Source organism: Gossypium raimondii, chromosome 1 (genome assembly GCF_025698545.1).
Source record: "Gossypium raimondii isolate GPD5lz chromosome 1, ASM2569854v1, whole genome shotgun sequence".
NCBI lineage: Eukaryota > Viridiplantae > Streptophyta > Magnoliopsida > Malvales > Malvaceae > Gossypium > Gossypium raimondii.
Window position 1 is genome coordinate 5,385,908 of NC_068565.1, and position 25,174 is coordinate 5,411,081.

At 31.9% G+C, this 25,174-nt stretch overlaps 3 protein-coding genes across 4 annotated transcripts; 1 reads left to right on the plus strand and 2 right to left on the minus strand.

Annotated features, from left to right (window-relative positions):
* Window positions 1-12,163: 12,163 nt before the first annotated feature.
* Window positions 12,164-14,253, minus strand: LOC105778334 (ABC transporter G family member 10). Its single transcript, XM_012602022.2, has one exon. The coding sequence runs from the start codon at window positions 14,178-14,180 to the stop codon at window positions 12,351-12,353; it is 1,830 nt and encodes a 609-aa protein (XP_012457476.1). The 5' UTR covers window positions 14,181-14,253; the 3' UTR covers window positions 12,164-12,350.
* Window positions 14,254-16,280: 2,027 nt separating this feature from the next.
* Window positions 16,281-19,049, plus strand: LOC105778344 (multiple organellar RNA editing factor 8, chloroplastic/mitochondrial). Of its 2 annotated transcripts, XM_052630611.1 has the most exons (5): window positions 16,281-16,299; window positions 16,433-16,942; window positions 17,951-18,048; window positions 18,131-18,196; window positions 18,290-19,049. In XM_052630611.1, exons 2-5 carry the CDS (start codon window positions 16,512-16,514, stop codon window positions 18,892-18,894), a joined length of 1,200 nt encoding a protein of 399 aa, XP_052486571.1. In that variant the 5' UTR covers window positions 16,281-16,299; window positions 16,433-16,511; the 3' UTR covers window positions 18,895-19,049. The 2 variants fall into 2 exon arrangements, with proteins under 2 accessions (XP_052486571.1, XP_012457484.1); XM_012602030.2 differs by lacking the exon at window positions 16,281-16,299 and having other exon boundaries at window positions 16,396-16,942.
* A 2,478-nt stretch (window positions 19,050-21,527) lies between these two features.
* Window positions 21,528-23,749, minus strand: LOC105778368 (uncharacterized). Its single transcript, XM_012602055.2, has 4 exons — window positions 23,457-23,749; window positions 23,327-23,392; window positions 22,670-22,747; window positions 21,528-22,588 (listed from the first exon to the last, which is right to left on the minus strand). Exons 1-4 carry the CDS (start codon window positions 23,517-23,519, stop codon window positions 21,920-21,922), a joined length of 876 nt encoding a protein of 291 aa, XP_012457509.2. The 5' UTR covers window positions 23,520-23,749; the 3' UTR covers window positions 21,528-21,919.
* Between the last annotated feature and the right edge of the window lie 1,425 nt (window positions 23,750-25,174).

Sequence of the window (25,174 nt, forward strand, 5' to 3'; positions counted from 1 at the left end):
CAAAATTTAATATAAGTCGGTAGTAACATTTTGGCCTAGTGGCAAGAGTATTGTTATAGGTATTAGAATTTGGGTTCAATCCTAAGCAATTTCACTCCTCATCCTTGATTCTCAAAAAGATTAAGCATAATGAATTATTTGGCCCTTCAACTTCATAATATAAAGTCGTTTTATTTTTTCATTTATTTTTTCGTCTTTTTAGCTCTTGAATTTGTATAATTTGTCAATTAATCACCAAAAACTGAATGGAAAAATTAATATTTGTTAATGTTTTAATTGATTTCCAACTGTTTAGTACTTAAATGCCTTTTTTATCATATGATAATAATAGAGAGGAAGGCTTTTTTTTACCTAAATAATATAAAACAAATAAGTAATTACCAAAATAGGATAAGAAAAAATTAATTACCGAAATAGGCATTTGCTATAGTAACCTGCCGGTGTCACCTGACCAACCAGTGGCACTACTTCATTTTCCCCAAATCATTGTGGCATGATTAGTTTTTTAAAACAAAAAGAATTTTTTTGGTACCGCTACTGTGTGTCAGGTGGCACCAGTAAAATATTTTTTTAGTTGGTAAATTAATAATTTAGCTTTTCTGGTTAGATGATTAAATGTTAATGCTTTTATCTTTGAGTTCCGATGAATTACTAATCATGCCGCAATAATTGAGAGAAGTGAGATGGTGCCACTAGTGAGTTATTGTAGCAAATGTCTGTTTCAGTAATTAATTTTTTGTAGTTAATGGTTTAAATTTGTATTATTGATTTTTACTTATATATAATGCCTTGTTTGTACTAGTTGGAATACATTAAATTAATAAATCTACTAATAATTATATGTATGTGAATAAAATTTTAGCCTAAAATTAAATACATATAGTTTCTGGTTACAACAACCTCGTCAGACCATTTATGAATGACTGCTATAACAATGTCAAAAGGTAATCTTAATTACGTTCGGTCCCTGACAAAAGGATGAAGATAAGCTTTCATATATTTATAATTTGATATTTGTAATGATTCAATTTTTATTGGTATTGAAAAAAAATTAAAATTTGAGGTTGAATCTTAAATTAAGCTTTTTATAATAAATAATAAATATTGAGATTTTCAAGATGAATATGAAAATAGAAAAAAGAGAATTATTAAGTAAATTATCAGAGAAGTTAATAATTAATGCATAATGACTAAATTATAAAGTAATTAGATTAGAGGGATTAGATGAGGATTTAACTAAGGGCATGTGAGTAATTAAATCAAAACCAAGTTATAGCCATAATTTCCCACTAAGTAAATGAAGATAAAATCATGGCCATTAAAATTATAATTATAGATTAATTATAATTGATAATTAAGTGAATTAATAAAAGAGAGCCAGTGGAGATTGATGGGTAACATGTTAAGTAGATGATAATGGAGCATTGAGATGGGTTGATATAATCATATTTAGAATAACATTTTATTAGATAATTGCAAGTTAGGTGGTCAAGCAAATAAAATGAGTGGCATTATGTTGCATCATGTGCTTCTTAGAATAAGACATGAATCCCATTGCATTGTGATCCACGATGAGAGGAGAGAGAAGATGAAAGGAAAGAATGGGAATTGGCTTTCCATGCACTCGACGAAGGGAAAAAAGAGAGAGGAGAAAATACGCAAGGCTATGAGTAGAGTGTTTATGGGTTGGATTATTCGATTAGGTTCGAAGATTCGTTCAAAATTTAAAAGGATTTGGATAAAAATATGGACAGACTTTGACAAAATATTAGGTTCATATTTCGAGCTAAACTAAACTTAAACAAGTATAATGTGTATTAGTATCATACTTACGCTTGGCCCATAAACATCTTTAGCCACTCGCCCAACTTCCATTAGCTTCATTTAGAAGCCATTGGTATAGGAAAGGTGGAACCTTTCAAGTTGAATATGCTAAGTATTTAGCTTTAAACCTGGTAGAGCTTCAAGTACAAAGGGGAAAAACAATGGTTGAGTTGAGGAGAGTTTCTTAATTAATTTCTTATTGGGTTGAGAACATACCACTAATTCTAATTCCTTGTTGGATCACAAGTGTAATTCGATATATTAATCTATGTATCTATCTTTAAATCTCAAATCGATTAATAAGAGCTAAATATGAAATTATAATATGATAATAAAACTTAGTTATTGATATATGAAAAGGATATACGATGTACACCTAAAATATTATGATGAACGATGCTTAAATACCTTGATAGTAGATTGATGCGATGATATATTGTTAAAATATTATGATGTACCACGCTTTTGACTTTGCATTGGTATCATGTTTCTAATTTGTGTAAGTTGTTATGACAATGAGATTAGATATCGCAACTAGACTGTTTAATTATCAAAATATCGTATTTATTTAATTAGTGATAATGATGTATATAAATCAAGTGTTTAAGTAATGATTTAAATGAAATTGAAATGAATGAAAAATAAATTCATAGTAATTATGAAGTAATAATATTATAATGGATTAGACTGTGAAATAAATTAAAAGTGAATATGTTAGGTGTGTAATTAAGAAAAGATGTTAATATGTGCATGTAAAAGTTCATGAATGAAATATATTTAGATAATTGACTTTGCTATTGTGATTAATTGTTTGTATTAATGAATTATTCTATATGCTTGTTGTAGTATTAATGTTATTTAGAATAATATTTTGTTCATTTTGTATTAAATTGATAAATAAATGAATGGCAAGTAAATGGTATTTAGTAAGTTATTCACATAGCTTAACGTATTTATTTTAAACGCATAGGTGAAAGGTAAAAACATGAAAAATTTTAAGATTTCTACTCCAGTTTGAATCGTATCACTCCTCAAGTTATAAGTTCAAACTTTTGATATATGATTATAAACCTAGAAATGGTATGTACATAGGGTGATTATAGTCTTTACATGTATAGAAAAGTTGAGAACTATGAAAATTTTAGGTTATTCTATTGGGACAAGTTTTGATTTTACGATATTATATGTGATATTTAGAGATGTTTAATGATTTAAAATGAGCTTTAAAATATTAAAATAAAATATCGATGTGAATTGATCATTGAAATAGCTTAGTGGTTAGATGTAATACTCATTATTCAAGTGATCGGTTTAACCCAAGTAAGAGGTGTTACACATTTATATAGGACAAAGTCATTCATGGATGAAGTCGAATAAATCCTATTAAATCATTGAAAATGATTAAGCAATGTTTAACCAATAATAACTAATATACTTGAGATTTGTTTGAATGAACATGAGGGCCCCCTGGATTCGTACTTGGTGCATGTTGGGGGTGTCCCTGTCCCCTCTCACTGCCTTCCCATCACATCACGTGCTTGTGTAGAGAAATTCTTATTTTAATATTTGATAAAACTAAGTATAATTGGTCATATTTAGAACCTTTAATATTTCCAACTGTAACTGGCAAGGAAGTCGAAGAATTGAAGTAACTGAACTGTACGAAAGAGTCAGTCAACTTGTTTTAATTTTGGATATTTATGGTGTGCCATAGGGTTCAGTTGAAAAGTCTTCCCTGTTAAATTTATATTTTAGTTATTTAATTTTAAAAATTATAAAATAGTTACTAAATTATCTAAATATTTTATTTAAGTAATTCAATCCTTATGTTTTTTCTTTTAAAGTCTGTTCGGTGAGTTTTGAGCGATGATCAGTACAGTAGAATAATACTTGTTGAGTGTTTTTGTATGTTTGTCCTTCAAAGGGAGTTAAATTCTCTATTTATATGATGTGTCCCTATTCTTAGATGTGACATCCTAAATAAGTTTTTATGCATGTCAATACATACCTTATTTTAGGTGAGGGTTTGCCTACATGGTGGTGCGAACCCACCCCGTGCGAGTTCATGAGAGGATGCGAACTCATCGCGTGCGAACCCTAGTATGCGAACTATTTAGGCTATGAATCGGTCCCAGTCAAGTAACCGAGTACCAGGTTAGCAATGGTGAACACCAAAACAATACTCATTGACGAGTAAGGCATATTTCAAATCTAAGCTATTTTGATAATTAATGTTGGAGATCAATGAAGAAAGTTGTTCAAACTTTGGCTCACAGATTGATAATATTTAAAGTTGTTTTATATACAAAAAAAAAAACTAAACTGTAAAAGTGAAAGGAAAGTTTACCCTTTCAATTTGTGCCATGGTAAAAATAGAGAAAATCATACATAAACGATTAAATCACTAACTATAATGAAAATTTTGCTCATGATAATTCCAACTCAATTATTTACGTAGTCCAATTAAGTTCACTCGATAAAAAGTGACCCAAATTTAATTTTTTTCCTAAATAACTTATGAAATACAAATATTTCATTTATGTGGAATATATGTTATAATTAAATGTATGGGAATCCATATCATGTAGCATTTATCTAAAAGTTTGGAAATAAATTTTAGTTATCCAAAATATATATTTATTCTGCAAATAAACTTCAAAAATAAGTTTAATATAACATTTGATCTTTTGAAACTTTATTTTTCTAATTTGATATTTAGACTTTTATTGGTCCAATTTGGTCCTCGATCTTTTTTTTTTAAAATTTGTAATTGGGTTTAATATATATTTTAATTTGATACTTAATTTTTTTATTTCAATTTGAAACTTAAATTTGGCTCTTTTCTTAATTTGATACCTAATCTTTTTTAGCAAAAATAATCGATGTAGGGTAGACATATGACATGTGAAAAATGACATAATATTTCTTTTTTATATTAATTGTTTAATTACTTTTGGTTTAATTTATTTATTTCATTTTATCAATTTAAAATAATGAATTTATTTTATTTTGAGTTTTAGAACTCTTATTTTTTAGTATAGCTCAATGTATAATTTTTAACATTAATTTTTTAATACTAATGATATTTTTGTAGCATAACACGAATTTTTAATATAGTTTAGAGTAATCCGTATATTATTTAAAATTTAGATATCAAATTAAACATAAAAAAAATTAGTTACCAAATTAAAAAAATATATCAAATAAAAACTTTAAATATCAAAGAAAAAGTGTTAAGTTTAAATATTAAAAAAATATTATCGATTCGTACTTTAGAAACATAATTGAGTATATATGTTAATGTCAGGCAAGTTGAGAGCCAGCCAGCGAGGGACCCCACGGCCCACTGTTTTAAGAGGGCGGCACCAATTGAAATTACAGCCGCAATTTTAGTTGGTTGGACTATTATTGACACAGAAAATTTAAAGAAAACTAATATTTTTTTTTACCTAGAATAAAATCGTAAAATGGATATAATAAAAACAAAAACAAAAAGTGTGTTAAAAATTATTATTGAATATTAATTTAAATAAATTTAATGTTTTTAATAATTTTTAAAAGTCTTTATTAAAGTTTTCTTGGGTAAATTATAAGTTTAGATACTTATGTATAAATTATGTTTTGATTACTAAATTTAAAAAAAGAAATTACAATATGGTCACTATTAATTTATTATTTTCTTGTTACTTAGAGCGGATTTGGATGGGCGATTAGGTGCGATGCGGTGCGTTTAGCTTACTTTTTGTCTCACGCTACAGTATCGCTACAGTATCTAATCTCATCGCTACCGCTGTTTTTACACTAACCACAGGTAAACGCACTATCCATCCAAACTCACCCTTAATTGTTACCCTCCGCTAATGGTGCGATGGAAATCTCACGTGCCAATAAAATTGTCATTTAATACATACCTGGAATTTACTTAAACTATCGAGTAGATTATTTTTTAACAATTACGTGGATTCTATGTATATTAAGTAAATTTAATCGAGAGATATTAAGAAAAACATAATATTAATAATTTAAAGCCAGTAGGAAGAATATGAAATAAACTAAGCGAACGTAAAGAAATTATGTGGTAGATGAGATATTTTTAATGTGTGTTTTTCTTTTATGATATTAATTATCATTTATCTTATATTGAAACGGACGTCTTCCAAAGTCAGATATGAACATATAAGACCTCAACTTCTTCATTGTCGGATGTCATCACAATTTGATTCCGACGTGTCATGATCTGATCCAGCTCAAGTACGGTTTGTGCCCTAAGAGTATAAGTTTAAATTGGAGCTTATAGGTTTCCAAGATTTTGTTACATTAAAACATGGATTGGTGCGTTTTAGACCAAAAATATCGGTGTACGCTATAAATTTAAAAAAGGATAAGATTTGAATATGTCACATCGGATAAATTTCTTTTAGAAATTTAAAATAAAATAAAATCGGTTTTGTTAGAAATCTGACCTTATAAATTTAAAAAATTATAAAAATATCGAATTTCAAGATTAATTATGGCAATGACCTAATTTCTACAAAGAAGTTAGGTGCCACCACTTTCTCACCGATACCACCCTAAAAATATCCCAATCATGTTTTAATTATTATAAAAAAAATAGATTGGAAGGCAAAAAAAAAGGACCTAATGACAAAAAAAAATATACAATCATGTTTTGAAGCATGCTGGAGAAAATTGTTCAAGGATCTTACCTGTTCTAGATTGGCTGAAAAAAAGTACCGCATGAGAGTATGGAGACACCAAATTATACATTTGGTCTGTTTGGATGTTAGCTCTGTTTTTTTTTTTTTAAAATTAAATTTAAATAATCCTTAAAAGATATAAGAATAATAAAAATAAACTTTTTTATTTTTTTATTTTTAAAAAACAATAAACATAAAAACTATATCAAATTATTATATAAATTACCCAATATGTCCCTCAATAAATTTTCTCAAGTTTCTTTAAATTCAAATATGCTAGGGAATGAAATGAAAATGTTTAAATTTAGATAAAATTGAGGAAATTTTTTGAGGGATATATATGGGTAATTTAAATAAGAATTATATACATTTTAACCTTTTTAAAAAAAAATAAAAAATGAGAAGGGTTTATTTTTGTTATTCTTATATCTTTTAAGAGTTATTTAAATTTAATTTCAAAAGGTGATAGATCTAACATGCAAATAGACTAAAAGTTTAATTTGGTGCGGTGATCCTTTTTTCAGCCAATCTAAAAGGAGTAATTAATTCATCAGGTCCTTGAACGGTTTGCCCCTGCACACTTTAGTCCAGTGCCGCCAATTTGTTAGGCGACACCAAAATACTTTTTTTTTATTTTTTATAATGATTAAAGCACGACTGAGGGAATTTTTAGGGTGCATCTGCCTAGAAAAGTGATGGCACCTAACTCTACAGTAGAAATCAAGTCATTCTCATAATTAATCTTGAAATTAGATGTTTTTATAATTTGGTCAGTGGTTAAATCTTTCAGTTGAAAAGTGTTACCCATTTTTAAGTTAATATTTTTGATGTCACTATGGGAAGAAGGGGTGGAATCAGAGTTAAGTCGAGTTTTAAGTTTTAAGTTTAAATTTTAGTTTTGATATTAATTTATTTGAATATTTTAATTTTAATGCTCAGACCTACTTCGATAGAAATATGGAATTGCCTAAGCTCATTTGATTAGGCTGGTTAAGTTTAACATTGTTTTTAAAAATCATCATAAAATTTATTTTAAAACATATTTATTAAAAGTTTAGTTTGAAATTTAAGTTTTAGTATTATTGTGTAATTTGAAAAATAAAATATTTATTTTAATCATGATATTATAAAGCAAAACATTAATATGATGATTTTTAATAAAATATAAGAAAATGGTATTTATAATATTTTTATATATGAAATATAAATTTTAAATATTTTTAAACCATTATTATTAATTATTTTAAAATTTAATTTAAATATATATAAACTATATTTTAAATATTAAAATATAAACGTTACAATTTTAAATTTATAATGTTATATATTTGAAATAAATGTTAATAGTGAAACAAACATATACTCAGTATAAATATTATATAAAGTGCATTAAATTATAAATAAAGTTAAAAACGTCATTTAAATCCAAAACCTTTTTTTTCAAAATAAAAGAAAGTATAGCGCCTACTTTTCGGTTTAAAAACATTTTTTTTGTAGAAAAATTATTTTTGACTCCAAAAGTGATTTTTACTTGAAAGTACTTTTAAAAGCAATGAAAAAGCAAAATATTAGGCACCTCACAATTGTTACTCCAAACTCACTCGAATTAGGTGTTTGTATAAGGGATAAAAACAATATTTAATCTTTGATAGCTTTTTTCAACTTGATTTTTGAATTTTTTTTAGTCCACATTAGTTCCGTGAATTTGCAATTTTTTTTTCTAATTTGACCCATGAATTTGGATTTCATTAAAGTGTAATGATGTGGTATTCTGAAATTATATCATGTCATCGCCTAAAATTAGAAAATATTTATAATCTAAAAAATATAAAAAAGTAATTAAAATTTAAAAAATTTAGGTAATGATGTGACACGATCTCAAAAGACCACATCATCATACCTTAATAGTTACCAAATCTAGGTACTAAATGTTACTAATGTCACTTAGTTTTCAACCGAAGGTAAAAGAGTCTCGCAGATTCACTAAACAGTCTATTCGACAATATTAACTTGGTTTATTTACCTTAACTTTTTTTTTTCTTTTTATCCTTTATCCTTAATGGTTTGTTTCTATTCTTACTTCATCCCACAATTGTACTTAAATCTAAACACATATTTTATTATTGATTTTAATAATACTATTATAGTATTATTCTCACTAATAAATAATAAATTTCACCGTCCCGTTACTTTTAATTACATTAAAATTAATTTCATTAATACTCCAAATAGACTCTTGATAAATAAAGACAAGAGTAAGGCATTGGAGATTTTGAGTTATTAAGTTTGGTATGTTAAATTTGATATTTCATGGATTAATTCAGTTCTTGATATAAAGATGTAATGATCATCATTCTAGTTTTTATATAGTTGTAATTTTTAAAAAAATTGAAATATAGATATCAAAAAGAAAATTATTTCATACTATTGTTTGTGAAGCTTTTAAATTCTACAAGCGGGTTTAAGGTGTAACAAGTGTTTTACAGGGTGTAGTAAATAAATAAATATATAAATAAATGTAACACTTATCACACCCTCCACCTACCTGTGGAGTGCCTTATTAAAAAACTTGATTAAGCTCATGAAAGATTTGAATTAAATATTAGAATATTTGAATTTTACTTGTTCAATAGCTCGAGTTTGAATAAACAATGACCAAATTGAATTCAAGTTTAATTTTGTCTAAACTAAACTTGAATAGCTTATATCTACAAGGTATATACCAGCAAATAGTTGAAAGAAGTGGAATTGGACTTTTTCCACGGGTATTTGAACCAAGTTTAAATCTTAGAGTCGACATTGTTAAGAGTTTATTTTAATATTACCCTCAATCCGAACAAGACTATGGACGAATGAGGAATATTCCTTTTAAAATTGTGAGTTTTCTTTAGAAAATGACTAATAGGACGCTTCCTACTAGAGTGGAGCTAAATAAACATGGGATATCGGTGAAATCTATGCCCATTATGCTAAAATGAGGAGGATGTGGATGATTGTTTCTTAAATGCTCATTTGCCCTAGCTGTTTGGTTTGAAACACCATTAGGAATCAAAATGGAGAATAAAAACTCTATCCATGTTAAGAGTTAGATGCTGAGTTAATGGAGACACTAGAAGGAGACAGATAATCCAAATTTGATGTGTATTATTAGACCCTCGATCATATGGAAAATGAGAAATGAAGTGATATTTAAAAATGCAAAGGTAGATCCATATAAAAAGAGGTGATAAGGATGGTAAGGGCACAACGATAGAATCGAAATCCAATTTGTTTGGGATTAAAAAAAACCGAATTAAAGCCAGATTATCCTTAACTTGGCAAGAAAAAAAGTTGAAATGCAAGAACAAGGCAAATGAGAAATAGGAGAATTCGATAGTAAGCGAAAACTAATGAAAAAAGAAAAGAATTCGACAACAATAAATAAAAATCCAAGAGATTTGAAGTGAAAGGTAATTAAATTGTGAATGAGAGGCACGTTGTTGAAAGAATAACTTAAGATCTTAAAACCTAAAATTGAATAAGAATATAAAGCATTAAAAAAAGATTCTAACGAACATAATCAAGATAAATAAAGATATAGAGAAGATAGAAAAAGATAGGAGGAAAGATGATAAAAAGACAATGTCTTATGAAACTTTTTGAAAAGAAAAATTCTCAACAAACTTCACGAATAGTTCTAACCAACTCCTTAAGACTGAACCCTAGTAAATTGGAAGGTGAAGAGCTTCCCATGACTTCAAGAAGAAAACCAAGAATATCAAGAATATAAACTTTTAAAACAAACAAGAGAGATATCTTGCTAAGATAGAAACTCGAACAGTTGTATTGAATCAACTAATGAATGGTCTCCTAAAGAATAATAAAACTCTAATTAATCTAAACAACAAGTAGTTCTAGTTGAACTAAATTTTCTTGTTGACTAAGAAATATAAAACTTCTAAACTATTGAAAATGCTGAAAAATATCCTAAATTTTAGAATAAATAAATATAAACCCTTATAAATACAATATTGAGCTAATATATAATCAAAATTCGTAATTTCTCGTAATAATCTTGTCCAGAAATTCTATTTGCACAGTCTTCACTAAAACAATCATAACTTGAGCTCTCAAATTCAAAATTGGATGATTCAAAGTGCATTTTTAAGCTAAGAGATAGCTCTTCGATCAATATAAAAACATCTAAACCCATAAAATTTTTTTATCCCATCCAAAAACTCGTCATAAATTGATTGATCTTTTGAGCTTAAAAAACAACAACTTCAATGAATGTAAGTTAATAAAATTTACCCCATTGACGCATGAATCACATCCCTAAACTAGGAATGTTCTAAGGAGGGACTTCCAAAACTATTATGGAAGTGAATTACAGTTGAATCTCGTGAAGATATTATTGTGGTATTTTTTTCATTTCAAATCATGTGAAATTTAGAAAAAAGCATTTGATGGGATTTACACTGTAATTTTTAATTTCTTTATTCAACTAAGCCTTTATTTAATTTTTAAATTAATTTTTATTAATATATTTATTACATAATTTTTTTCACTCACATTGTCGGTATATCATAATTTAGTTTATTTATTTTAAATATTTTAGGAGTTGGCGTACTAGATCAATCGAACATCAACTTACGTAAGAGTACTTTAATTTTTTTCTACTATTTTTATTTTAATTTTCTTATTTCTATAAATATTAAACAGTTAATCATTAATTAACCCCCCTCACAAAGCAAGTGGGTATCCAAGTTTTTGGTTTGGTGTTTGGGGAGCATTAAGCTAACAAATAGGGTTTTTTGTTTTTGTTTTTGTTTTTTTCCCTTTTCAGTTAAAAATAGTAAAAATGTATCATTGGTGAACATCTTTGTCCCGTATATGCCAATCATAAGAACAAACAAAAAAATGAACCATGAACCCACTAATTTTGTTGAATACGTGGTGAAAATTTTGGTGTTTCTAAAATAAGATTGCGAGTTGGGACCTTATTTATAGAAAAACGTTGGTAAAGTTTTCTTTTATTGGGGATTTGATTTTGTGGTTTTTATATTACTTGTATTTTATTTAAAAAATAGACAAATTAGTCCCTGTATATTAGAATAAGTTAAAAAATTTATTCATTTATACTATTAAAAATTGGTCTTTGTATGTCAGCTTGAGGTACAGATGTTATGCCACTATCTAGTTGTTTCATCAATCACCCAGTTTTTAACAATGCAAATATATGTAATTTTTAACAAAAAAAATCAATTTGCTATTTAATCTAATGTACATAGACTACTTTGCCTATTTTTTAATAGAGAAGGCAAACTACAATCTGACTTCTAATACAAAGCTACATACTTTTATCGAATTTACTTGACTCAGTAATTTAATTGAAATCTAGTGAAATATAAAAAAGATTTCAAAAGAAAACCCTCAAACGAGAGCATTATGATATTGTGAAAAGGAGTTTAGTGATGAAGGTTGGGATAAGGTTTCCCCAATGCAAATATTTAAAATTCTTATTGGGTTAAAAGGTGAAGACCATAATGGGAAGTTGGAACCCAATCCATAATTAAATAAACCACTATCCTTTAATTAGTTGGTAATTTTCTGAGAGAAAAGAGTCCATAATATGGACTAAACCCAAAAAGGAAGACCAGAGAGCCTAATAAGAATAAGATTAAGAATAATAATAACAACTATCTGCTAAATCCCTTTCCTCAATGAATTTAAAGCAAACCCATGTATACATACAGATTTTGCATTAAGTATATAGGTAGATGAGTGAGTAAAAAAATTTGATAAATAACAATAATAATGGAAAAAATTAAAAAGAAAAGAAAAGATTATTTAGTTTCTAGCTTTGTAACATCTAAACCACAAAATAACTAAACCAAGCACTCTATACCCAACTATGAAGCCCAACATGACACCTACATTGGTCCATTTCTGTGAATCTTTCAGGTCTTGCTGTCTTAAGAACGAACTCCCATACAACCTACATTCACCATTCTCAATTTCAATGCACTTCCTTTCCCCTTGTTCCCCTCCATACTCATTTATCATAAAGCATTCAAATGGGTACTTAAACAAGCTCAAATAATGCATGAAAACCCAGTAGCTTGGTATCTTATCTTTAGCTATAAAATAGCCTGAAAACAGGAAGAAAGACCCCATTAGACCTGCAATCACTGAGTTCCCCATTATGAAGTTTGGGACAAGTGCACTGAAACATGCCACGAATGAATTGGCCATCAAAAGTACCATCCATACCACCAAGGAGAAGTAAAGGAACCCATCAACGGTGTCTTTTCTCAATCCAACAAGCCAGTAAACTGGTGAAGTGAAGAGGATGCCTATCATTAAAAGAAATGGGAGGAAAACAAGGGTATTGGACAAGACATAGGAGGAGACTCTGTATGCTCCTCTTGATGTTTCTCTCATTAGGATCCTTCTTTCTTGTAAGAAAATTGGTAGTCCTTCAGTGGTTGAAGATAGTAAGAATGTGAGGGTGAAAGCGAAGAACCCTGTTTGGGTTTGTAAAGCTATCCTTCCTTTATCATTTCCTACGTTGAAATATATGGTTCCAAGTATAAAACCTGCTACCAAGGCTTGTATGACCCTTGTGGCAAAGAGTTGTTTGGTTCTGAATATGTTGCTGCAGAATCTTTGTCCTAATATCAAGACCTCGTCGAACCGGGAATTTGGGTAGACGAGCAGCTTTCTTTCGAAGCGGATTGGGGTTGTAATTTTACGGTCTTCCCGGTTTATGTTACTTAGAGTGCCTGGATTTGGGACGGGTAAAGTTTCTATAACATCAATGGCGAATTCAAGAACATTGACATGTCGAGGGATTCGATGATCAGCAAACTTTAGTCTTTCTTCGAGAAGGTTTAGCCCTCCGTTATGGACGACAAATCCGTTTGAAAGCAAAACGATGCGATCAAACAGTTCGAGGATCCGAAAACCAGGTTGGTGGATGGTTAAAACAATAGTCTTACCTTGATTAACTGCCATTGATTTCAGTAGTGTCACTGCATGAAGAGCTGAAGCAGAATCCAACCCTGAAGTTGGTTCATCAATCAAGATAACAGCAGGGTCATGAACCAAATCGACCCCGATCGATACTCTTCGCCTTTCTCCACCCGAAATGCCGTTGTTCGATCCCTCACGGATCCTGGAACCCGCCACATGTTCCAATCCTAGCTCCTTCATTAGCTCTTTCACTCTAGAACCAGCTTCCTTCCTCCCTCCTGGTAGCCTCAAAAGTGCACTATACATCAACGTTTCTTCGACTGTAAGCAACGGAAATAGCGCGTCGTCTTGCGTAACATACCCCGAAACTCTCCGAAAAACTTTAACATTAATAGGCTTGCCATTGACAAGAACTTCCCCTGATGACACTTCACAAGGTGGTATCTTCCCAGCAAGAATATCTAGCAATGTAGTTTTGCCTGCACCACTTGGTCCAGCTATTGCAGTAACCTGTCCGGGCCTAGCTTCACAGTTCACACCCTTCAAAATGAACTTAGCAGCAGCTCTACCTTCATTCCCACCACAAAAATCACACCTGAAATAGTCTTCAAATTTGGTGCTCAACTTGTAAGACAGATCCCTAGTTTCCAATCTGTACGGATATTTCCGGCCACCAGAATCCGGGGACTTAACAGGCAATTCCATGAGAGAAAGAGAATGTGAGAAAGTTTGAGAGGAAAAACTGGGGATACCTGAAGTTATGTGAAGAAAAGAATATAAAAGGAGATGAACCAACACACCAAACTGGGTATCCCTTCAACAAGCAACAACAAGAAATAAATGAATAGCTAAGTTTTGCATGCATGTAAATTTAGCCTGTTTTGGATTATTGGACTTTAATTGACTTTATTTATTATAGTTTTTGGTGGGGTTTGGGTGAATAAGATATTTAGTTTACAAGAAACCCAAAATGAAAAGAAGAAAGAAATAAATGTCACAAATTAAATTAAGTGATTGGCTAATGTTGAAAGTTTTACTTATTTCAGGTGAGCTACCCAAACCCATAAGAGGTATGTTGGTGGCCTTACCCTATCTTCCCTACTCTTGACAGCTAAAAAAGGTAGTTGGGAGAAAACTAAAACAATTGGCTATATAAACTAAGAAATTCCATTTTGGGGGGCTATGTTTTAATGGAACAACACAATTAATCCCAAGTTGGGTCATCCAATTTTAACTTATAGAACCCTAATCTTGATTTTTTTGAAGTTATGTTTATCAAACCAAGCTATCATTTTTTTTATGGTTTCCTTTGATTTAACGAAATAGTTTCTTAAATGTTTTTGGTTTGAAGATTATGCTTAACAGATATATTTGGGAAAGGTGTGCTTAATGTAATGTGCCACACAAAACCTTACCTTACTTATTTTTAATCAAGTGTTTTTGGAAAAAAAATTAGTGTTAATCGATGGATTTTAACATATTTGGTATTATCTTTAATTAAGATTTTATCTTTCACTCTAAAAAATAAGTGTTTCATATAAATATGTTGTTTAATAATATTAAATGCTGAATATTAAAATATTTTATATTTTTAAATTTACTCTCCTCCTACTATTTTAAATAAAACCATTTTTATGGATTCATCATCTTTATCATTAAAAATAAAACATTTTTATTGAGTTGGTGTTCTAATTTAATTAGAAAATTACTTTAATGCCCTTTTGCTATTAAAATAAATATATTATTTTGAGGGTACTTTAGTCTTTTAGTTTAAAAAGATCATTAAAAATATGCATGAGATGAAATTTGAACTCATGCAGACTGAGTTAATAAAATTTTAAATTTATCATTCAATCAAAGTTTTATTTTAATACTTTTATGCATTTTAATTTTAGGTTTATTATATAAAAAAACTCCTTGAAAACATTCAATAACCAATTGGGCCATCAGTTAAAAATAGCACTCAATTGAGACCTTAATCGAGTTTAAGCACTCAACTGAATCCTCAATTAAATTTAAGCAATCAATTAAGCCCTTGTTCTTTGACAAGGGTGCTGAGATACATCAAAGGAACAACTGCTTTTGGTGTCTGGTTCGCAATGGTGAACTTCTTGAAACTTATTAGGTACACTGACAGTGACTGGACTTGATCAGTGGATGACATGCGAAGTATCTCTGAATATTTCTTTTCGCTTGGATCTGGGGTATTCTCATGAAATTTGAAGAAGCAATCAACAGTTACTCAATCCACAGCTGAAGCTGAGTATGTAGCTGTAATAACAACAGTCAACCTAGCGATGTGGTTGAGAAGAATTTTATTTTATTTGAATCGTGAGCAGGTTGAAACAACTCAATTTTTTTGTGACAACCAACTAATCATAGCAAATGCGAAGAATCTAGTCTTTCATTGAAAGATAAAACATTTTAAAATCAAATACTACTTTGTAAGAGAAGTAAAGAAAGTGACTTTAGTCTATTGCAGTTCGGAAGATTAATTTGTAGATATCCTGACCAAACTACTCAATAAGTTGAGGTTTGAAAAGTTAATAAATAAAATTACTATTTGCAACACGAAGGCTAAGAAGGAGTGTTGGGAAGAGGTCATCCATGCGAGCTCACCTAAAGATGCAAGCTCACAAAGACTATAAGCTTATCAAATTGCGAACTCATCAAAATTGACGAATCTTCTACATATGGCGAGCTACTCCAAATGAACACATACTATCACAAAGTGACGAGTTCCTTACTTTGGCAAACTAAAGTCATAGTAAAACATGCGAGCTGCCTTGAAACTGCGAAACAACTGGAATTTAAAAGCTTATGTGTAAATTTTGTTTACAGAATATATATATATATATATATATATTTATTAGTATTTATTAGTATAATATATTTAATATTTATTATCATAAAATCTTTAAAGCTTTAACAGAGGAATTTGTACCTCTTCTCTGCAGGTTTTGTAATTCCAACTAAACCCTTCAAAACCCTCGTAGCATTTTCGTGAACCGTCTAATCACTTCGCTGCCTCCACTAATGGCGACCCAAGCCCTCTCTCGCGCTCTCCTCTCGAAACCCAAAGCCCTTTCTTCCTTACTCTTCCCTTCCTCCCGCTCTTTCTCTTCCTTTTCCTCCTCCTCCTCCGCCGCTTCCTCCACCAAAACTCTTATCACCCCATCGCCACCCCCTTCCCTCTCCTTCCTCCGTCGCCTTCGTGCCCCGCCTTACTACTCACTCCTTCGAGGCTCACTTTCCCCAGCTGTTAAATCGTTCTCGACTCGAGCAGCCAGGTCCTCCCTCAATGATCCCAATCCTAACTACTCGAACCGGCCCCCGAAAGAGACCATCTTGCTCGACGGATGTGATTTTGAGCATTGGCTTGTTGTGATGGAGCCGCCTAAAGAGGATGCTACTAGGGATGATATTATTGATAGTTATATCAAAACCCTAGCTCAAGTAGTGGGCAGGTATTCTTTTTCGGCTATTTTTTTGCTAATTTACAATGAGTTTCTTTTTGGTTGTTTTTTAAATATTAAGCTATATGCAGTTTAATTTTTTTGGAATCAGCAACAATGAAAGTACTGATTTTTTGTTTTGTTTTGTTTATATGGCATTGAAGTTGTAATTTTATTACATTCATTTACAATCAACTCTGGCTTTTATTGCTTTATTTTACATGGTAGCAACTTTTGAGGATACTAAGCCTTATTTTTCATGTTTTTTCTTGTCTGCTAATGGATGTTGAGGAAAGTGGCGACTATATATAGTTTGATTGTTATGTTTCACGATTTCTTTTTTCATGGGAAATATGAATGTACTGTGAGTGTTGGAATAAAGGTTGTTGGTTCGATGTTAGTCCGGGTTTATTGCTTTATCATTGATCTTAAGTGTTATTGTTTATTTGAGTTCTAGAAATGGAAAGAAAAATAATATGTTGAATTCAATGTTCTACTGTTTGTAGTTCGGATGTTATTTTTATTTTCGCACGAGTAGATACTTGTGTCATTCCTACACTTCTTTTATTGTTAGCACAAGATGAGTATGGTAACTCAGATAGGAGAGTATCTGCATATTAACTCCAGTCTTTGAAATAAATTTATTCATCCTTGATATGGAACTGTGATACATAATTCTTTTGTCATTGTAGCCATTGAGTATGTGGATTACGATGTAATTGGATAGAAGAATCTCTGCATATTGACTATGGTCATTGAAACAACTTTTTTCTTTCTTTGCATTGCAAGTATGCAATGCTTGTTCTACAAGGGATTTTAGATCTGGTCTATATTCATTCAACATGTTATACTATTAGTTGTAGCAAAAGCTCCATTTATCCATGTGATAATTGTTGTATTATTTAAGTGCTGGGATTTCCTTGTTTGTAGTGATGTTTTTTACAATTACTTGCTTGTTTTTATTCCTCCAGAACAAGGGATGTATTATAATTATTTTTTATTTCTTGTGTTTATATGCAGTGAGGACGAAGCAAGAATGAAGATATACTCAGTTTCAACCAGACATTACTATGCATTTGGTGCTTTGGTGTCTGAAGAGGTCTCATATAAGATCAAAGGTGCATGACCTCTTTTCTTATTTTTTTGCCACTCCAATGCTATTTGTTACCTATGTCTCATAATTTTTAATTTTTTCCTCAGAACTTCCTGGAGTTCGGTGGGTTCTTCCAGATTCCTATCTAGATGTGAAGAACAAGGATTATGGAGGTAAATGTTCATTTTTAATCTTGAATATTTCTTTATTTGGTGTCTCTTTGTTTTGAGCTATTAATACTAGAAACGTACGTTATTGATTTTCAGGGGAACCTTTCATTAATGGGCAAGCTGTGCCTTATGACCCAAAATACCATGAGGAATGGGTGAGAAATAATGCTAGAGCAAATGAGAGAAATAGGCGCAATGACAGGCCACGCAATTATGATAGATCAAGGAACTATGAGAGGAGAAGGGAGAACATGAATACTCGAGATAGTCAGATGCCTCCTCAAAATCAGGGCATGCAGAATGTCGCTCCAAAGACTGCTGGGATGCCTCCCAACAACATGGGAGGGATGCCACCCCGCAACATGGGAGGGATGCCTCCCCAGAACATGGGAGGGATGCCTCCCCAGAACATGGGAGGGATGCCACCCAACAACATGGGAAGGATGCCACCCAACAATATGGGAGGAATGACACCGAATCAAGGATGGTCCGGTAACATGCCTGGAAATGCTCCAAACTTCCAAACTGGCCCCAACTATGGAAACGCTCCTGGAAATGCGCAGAACTTCCAACCTGGTCCTGGTCCTAACTATGGAAACACACCTTACCAAGGTGCTACACCCAATGCTCAATATCACCAGAATAACTATCCTCCAAATGTTGGTGGAGGAAACATGCCTGGTGGGAACTACCAATCTTAAATCTTTGTTCTAATATGAATTCAGAGACCATTGTAGCTTTTAGGCATTGTTGTAGATAAAGATAATATGCCTAGACTTATGGTTATTGGCTACTAAAGAATTGCTATTGAATATGTTGGGCAACTTATAAGTTATAACAGATTCATTTGTTTGCATCATGTAGCACAATAAATTTTGTTGGATGTTTAGCAGGTTCATAATATTGATGGTGTTGGGTAAATTTCTATGAGTGCCATGAACTGATTGATCTCTTTGAATGATATTTCTTTTGTTCATAGTTGCTCTTAGACCTTGCAATTCCATGCATCATACCTTTGATAGTGATTAGTGACATGTCCACTGGTCTGGTTTACTCAATAAGCGTGGCCTGTATGGATGGGTTTAGTATAAAGCTTTTCTAAGTTCAGGTTGGTTTGGCTTGGCCCAAATTATTATTTAACTTTGGACATAGTTTTGCATTGAAAAGATTTGTTAAAATTGGTCATTGAATGCCAATGATTCAATAGATTGGTCTAAGTCTCATTGTATTAGTCTTTTTAATTTGTTCTCCATGGAGAATACAAGGGTCCTACCTAATCCAATGATCCTTTAAAACTCCAGGTGTATTTTCCAGTATTAATAACCCCTTGTGCCACTGCCCATAGAACAAAGTGAAAAACCTTGAAGAAAAACATTAAAAATCATGGAATAATTACCTAGAAAAACCTTGAACAATTCGTGTTTTCATTGCCTACTAGCGTAATCTAAACAACAATTGACTTTTCCTTGGGACTTTGCTCTTTATATATGCTTATGTTTGTCCATTGTTTTGCACATTGAAAATTTTAAAGCAAACTAAGCAATGGCCAGTAACACCGAGACCAGCAAGACCACTGCTGATTACATAGCTGTTTCTGCCGCCGTCGAGCCCCCTCCTGAGGCTGCCCTAGTTGTGCAGTCAAAGAACAAGAACAACAAGAAGAAGAACAGAAGGTGTATATTCTTGTGTTGCTCTAACATGCAGTTCGAGAACGAGGAAGAAAAGGCGAAGGCCTTGCAGTTTTTGAACAGTGGGGAAACCAAAGTTGGGATGGTGATGTGTTGTTCCAATTTCCAAATCGGTTCTGAGCTTGAAGACGCCCCTCCCAAAATTCCAAAGTGATGTCACCATTCATGAACTGCCCTTTGGTAGCATAAATTACAAATAAAAGAACTTACAATGTTTGTAAAATAAATAAATATTGTATCATGGTGTATAGAATCGTGTGTTGTTCTATCGATAGTATAGTTTTATTGTAATAAACATTTTTCTGTTCTTTTAGCTCTAGCTATGGTAGTGTAATAAACGAATTGTGAGTGATTTTTTGTGGTATTTTATTGTTTTGGGTAAAGTACAAAAATGGTATCTGAACTATTGACTTCATCCTATTTCAGTCATTGAACTATTAATTTTTTTTCGAAATCAAATATTTTACTGACTCTCCCCATTAGCTGCTATTAGATGAGTGATGGGAAATTGATATATGGGTTTCTTTATTGGTCTAATAACAAATTTAGCTCTCTAATATTTAGATATTCTATCAATTTGATCTTAAATATAAAATATTTAACAAGTTTAACCTTTAATATTTATACGCATTTGTCATCCATTACACCAATAACCAAATCTAATTGCAATAATCAATCTTTTCTTCTCCTTTTTAACTGTCAAAATAATCCAATCAATAAACTCAAATCTTGCTACCAAACGCGACTCATTCACGGTTGATAGATTTTCATTGTTTTTATACCCATTATCAAAGGGTGAGCTAAAAGGGCTAAAAATAATCTCTTTTTTAAGATTGTTTTGTGAAATTTTTAGAGTTAAAACTAAATTGCATAAATTTTGTAATTTTTGAGGGCTAAATTTATTGAATTTTTTTAGAATTTGAACTAAAATGGACAAATTTTGTAAACATTGAGGGCTTAATTTGTTGAATATTTTATATATAGGATCAGAGCAATAGAATGTCTAAACATTGAATGGTTAAATTTGTTATTAGAATAAAAAAAAACCCCAGATCAACTTTCCGTCGCTCATCTAACGACAACTAACGGGAGAGTGATCAAAATATTTGATTTCGAAAAGTTAAGTGACTAAATTAAAAATTTTAATAATTCAATGACCAAAATAGAACGAAAACAATAATTTAGAGACCATTTATATAGTTTACCTATTATTTTTTATCCTTCGATGCTAAGTTATGGTATAAGTAATTAAAAGTAAGCCCTTGAAAGCAATCTTGAAATTGTATAAGATTATGTAAATGTATGAATAATTCTGCAATTGTGATTGGACCATAAAGAAACTTATACATAAACTTTTGTCTATGTTTCTAGATGGTCCATGCAATAATTTTTATTAAGCAAGTTCTACAATTTTCAGTAAGCAATGATGTAAATGCATTTGATAATAGCTTCAACTAAATAGGAAAATCAGATTATTATTTTTTAAAAAATCTACTCCTATTTTGAGATTCCATTTGAAGAGTTGAAATAAAAATACTATGGAGACACTAAATATATATATATTTAAGCTCTTATCCATTCTGCCAATTGGTAACAAACCTGAAACAATTTTGATGGTAAGTGATGATCATGGGATACACTGAAAATACAAACGTCAAAGACAGTGTCACCGTGCCCCCTAAGGAACTCGAAGCTGTTCCGGAAGTTCCGGCCCTTGACCCCACCGTTGACCACGGCTCGATGTCTGAAAAGAATGATAATAAGAACAGGAAGAGAAGTTGTTTCCTGTTATGTTTCTCAAATGTTGAGCTTGGAAATGAAGATGGCAAAAGGAAAGCCTTTTCTTTCCTTGAGAATAGTAACAGGCGCTGCATGGCCATATGTTTTTCCAATTTCGAAGTTGGACCGAAGATGAAAGGATGATTCCAGGCTTATCGTGTATCCTGTTCGTAGTTCGTGTATTCATATCGTGTTTGTGTTATTATGTTGTAAGAAAATTGAATTTCCGAGTTTGGATAGTTCGTGTGGATGTTTTAAATTATGCACACGACTGAAACATACCCCAGCTAACAAGCTTGCCATTAAAATTGTCTGCAACATCAATGTAAACCTTGGACTGTTTATATGCCTTTGCAAGCTCTTGTTTCCTAAAGTTCAGATCATCCTCTAACCTGGATATCCTCATAGCTAGATCCTTCAGCTTCTGACGTTCGATTTGACCGATGTAAGCGCAAGCGATTTTCTTCAAATGTTCCATGGCGAAATCCACCTTGAAACTGATACGTAAAGCGTCCTTGATTGCGTCCCTCCACTTCAATATCCTATCCTCGGTGATTTCCTCGAGTCGAAGATCGTTCATCTCTTTGACACTAGCGCAGAACATTATGTATACCATCTCGGTGATGCTCGGGTTCATCTTACTTGTTGCAGAAATATCGCCACAAGCATCAATGATTGTCTCGAGGGTAGGGATCAGAGAGTGTGGGAAACTATATTTCCCGTGCTTTATGCGATCTCCATCTAAGCCATCGAAGTCTGAAAACTTCCCCTTGCTCTCTTCCTCGGCTTCGATTTTCGTAAGTAGGTCGCTAATGGGAATTTCATCGTTACAGCATGTTGCTACTTCAGGTTTTGTCGGGTTGAGATCCACATTAACCAGGATCATCTGTAGCAGGTTTTGAAACTCATTCATGTCCACATCCATGAACTGAAAACATTACCAAACATTGAATTGTAAACCAAACACAGAGGAAATTGTACATGAGTTTTGGATTGAATAAATACTTACGTCTTTAAGAGGAAATGCTTCAATGGCGGGGTTCGTTCTGGGATTGATTGCGGCAAGCTCCAATGACAAGAACTGCAACTGCAACATAAGTAGGTATATATAAATGTAAAATATATACAGTTATGTTAATATAAATGTTAAGGGAGTCCAGTTTCTTTCCAGAGAAATCTTCAAAATATTGTCTATTTAGAGCTGATCGGCCCTTAATGGGCCGGTATTGTACTCGAGTTGAGTCGGAGCATGTGGAATGAGAATGCCTTGTTGGATTGGTCGTGAGTAATTGACGGGCCACGTAATGAGAGGATGTACGCACCTCGTGCTAGATAGAGTTTGAACCCCTAATTTGTACCATCTTTTCCCTCAAATGATCTATATCCTATATAGGTCAAGAATTGAAACCTTACCGGGCACAACACACTCACATCCCTTCAGTAGGTGGCCCGAGCATTAGGCACGACCTGATCAAATGTGGACCTCCTATTTTGAATACCCCGCCTCAAGCTCAGGCTCTCAACAGAGTCGGAAGACAAAATCCCTGTTCGACCAGGAGACAATACTGACCTATTTGAAGGCTCCAACTCAGGACAAATAATACTTTAAAGACTTCTCCTGTCCGAACTCCCCTCAACAAATAAACATAAACAGAAGGATCCACACCTCGCTCTCACGTTGCAGTGATTGAATGTAACTAAAAATCTCATCAAGCAAAAGCGCCCCCTGAACCTGAATCCAAAAGTGGCTTATATTGTGCCATAAGTAATGAAAATATTCGTATCCATTAGCATACCTTATTGCAAGCAGGGATCAGATCCTTAAGAATTTTGGTACTTTCACTTATTTGTTCTCTCATAGCCTGCCAATAACAAAGTTCAGATCAGTGGAAACATATTCAAAGCCTGCAACTATGTCACAAAATTGCAAAAACTCCATGAATTATATATCAAATTGTTGAAGTTGGCCTCCATGCAGCACATGCAGCATCAAGAAGCAGAATAAGCTGCCCGAACCATGCAGGCTGCAGTTGAAGCCAATGCTGCTGATTTTGTTACTTCAAGTTAATGTTTTGCTGGTTAGTTAGATTTGAACTAAGTTGGTGATATACTTGATGTAATTAGGTGATGTTTGAGCTGATAAATCAGCTTTACAAAGTGTACAAGTTATGTTTTTAACAAGTTTCAATGTTATTAGTGGAGTTAGGTGATGATTAGGTGACCATGTTTTCATTTTGACTAGCTGAAAAGCTTGTATATGTATTGGCATTATGCCATCTTTCAATGTTAATGAAAATTATCAGAATTCTTCATCAAATTCTCTCTTAGTTCTTTGCTTTCTTTTGTTCTTCAAGCCTGATTCTGTTTGTTTGTTCAGCAAGTATCGAGCCTTCAAGCTCAAGAAACTGCTAAATTCATTCATCTTCCATTCTTAGTTCCAACACAAATTACCCTGTGACCATCAGTGGCTTGAGCTCTTCTTGCTCCTAAATTGCTGTAATCTTGTTTAGCCTTTTGCTCCATTGGCTTGCCTGAACCTGAACTAGGTTCTGCTTCAGCTTTAGAATCACCATAGGAGAGCAGCAATTCCAGTTTTGATTTTAACAGTCTATTCTCAGCAATCAGCCCTTCATTTTCCTCTTTCAAATGCTTGTTCTCCGCTGACAGTTCATCTGCTGTTATCTGCACTAAGACATGTTAGCGTCAAAGAAGACACATCTCCAGCTGACCATGGCAATCCTTAAAGTTATTTTAGAGTAACATAAAATTTGACAAACTTTGTTATGTTTTATATGTTTACCTTGCGCTTTTGCCTATACCTGTAATCACTTAGTTTTTTGTTTTCTCTTTTCTGAGCTAAACTAAGTTTAGGCCTTCCACCTTCAGATTTCGTTTGGTACGAACCTTCGGATGTTCCTAATTGATTCAACTGGTCTTGATCTGTTAAAGACTGAGCGAGTCCACCATTTATAGCAGAGATCTCAGCTTTGTCCTCCACGAAACCAACCAGCTCCATCCATTGACCATCAACTGGTTTCTTTGAAGTGAAAAATGAACTGGACCCATCTGATGAATAACCCTCCATGCTCACCAGATAAAACTCTTTAATTTTGATTTTGTAGCCAGCAAAACACAGAGACCAATGATGTTTAAGCTAAGACCATCTCATTCATATATGAAACAATGTTCGGAAACAACAAGGCTTGTATTTCCTTGGTTTTCTTGCTTCTTTCCTTCAAGATTGTCGCCACAATAACTTGTCACCTATTTCAATCATTCTTATAAGAATCTACTTAGAAATTGATTTGAACACTATTATTGTTGGACGGAGAATGCTAAATGTCTGTGTTATATTGAGTAAAAATATTTAATTTGAATATAACGATAGATAATTCAGGATTTAACAAATGTGTAATGCTACAACTTCAATGGTTTTTGTTTGAGCAGGTTTGTAAGCTTATAGAACCTTTTCTTTTGCTATACAATTCTGAGACATGCTTATGAATTTCAAGAC

Bases quoted from the DNA above. Each gene is read 5' to 3' on its own strand.
- LOC105778334 (XM_012602022.2), bottom strand. From the start codon at position 14,180: ATGGAATTGCCTGTTAAGTCCCCGGATTCTGGTGGCCGGAAATATCCG.
- LOC105778344 (XM_052630611.1), top strand. From the start codon at position 16,512: ATGGCGACCCAAGCCCTCTCTCGCGCTCTCCTCTCGAAACCCAAAGCC. The intron at 16,943-17,950 runs GTATTCTTTTTC...GTTTATATGCAG, and splicing joins CTAGCTCAAGTAGTGGGCAG to TGAGGACGAAGCAAGAATGA. The intron at 18,197-18,289 runs GTAAATGTTCAT...ATTGATTTTCAG, and splicing joins GAAGAACAAGGATTATGGAG to GGGAACCTTTCATTAATGGG.
- LOC105778368 (XM_012602055.2), bottom strand. From the start codon at position 23,519: ATGAGAGAACAAATAAGTGAAAGTACCAAAATTCTTAAGGATCTGATC. The intron at 23,393-23,456 runs GTATGCTAATGG...TTTTGGATTCAG, and splicing joins TGATCCCTGCTTGCAATAAG to GTTCAGGGGGCGCTTTTGCT. The intron at 22,589-22,669 runs GTAAGTATTTAT...TAATGTTTTCAG, and splicing joins AAGCATTTCCTCTTAAAGAC to TTCATGGATGTGGACATGAA.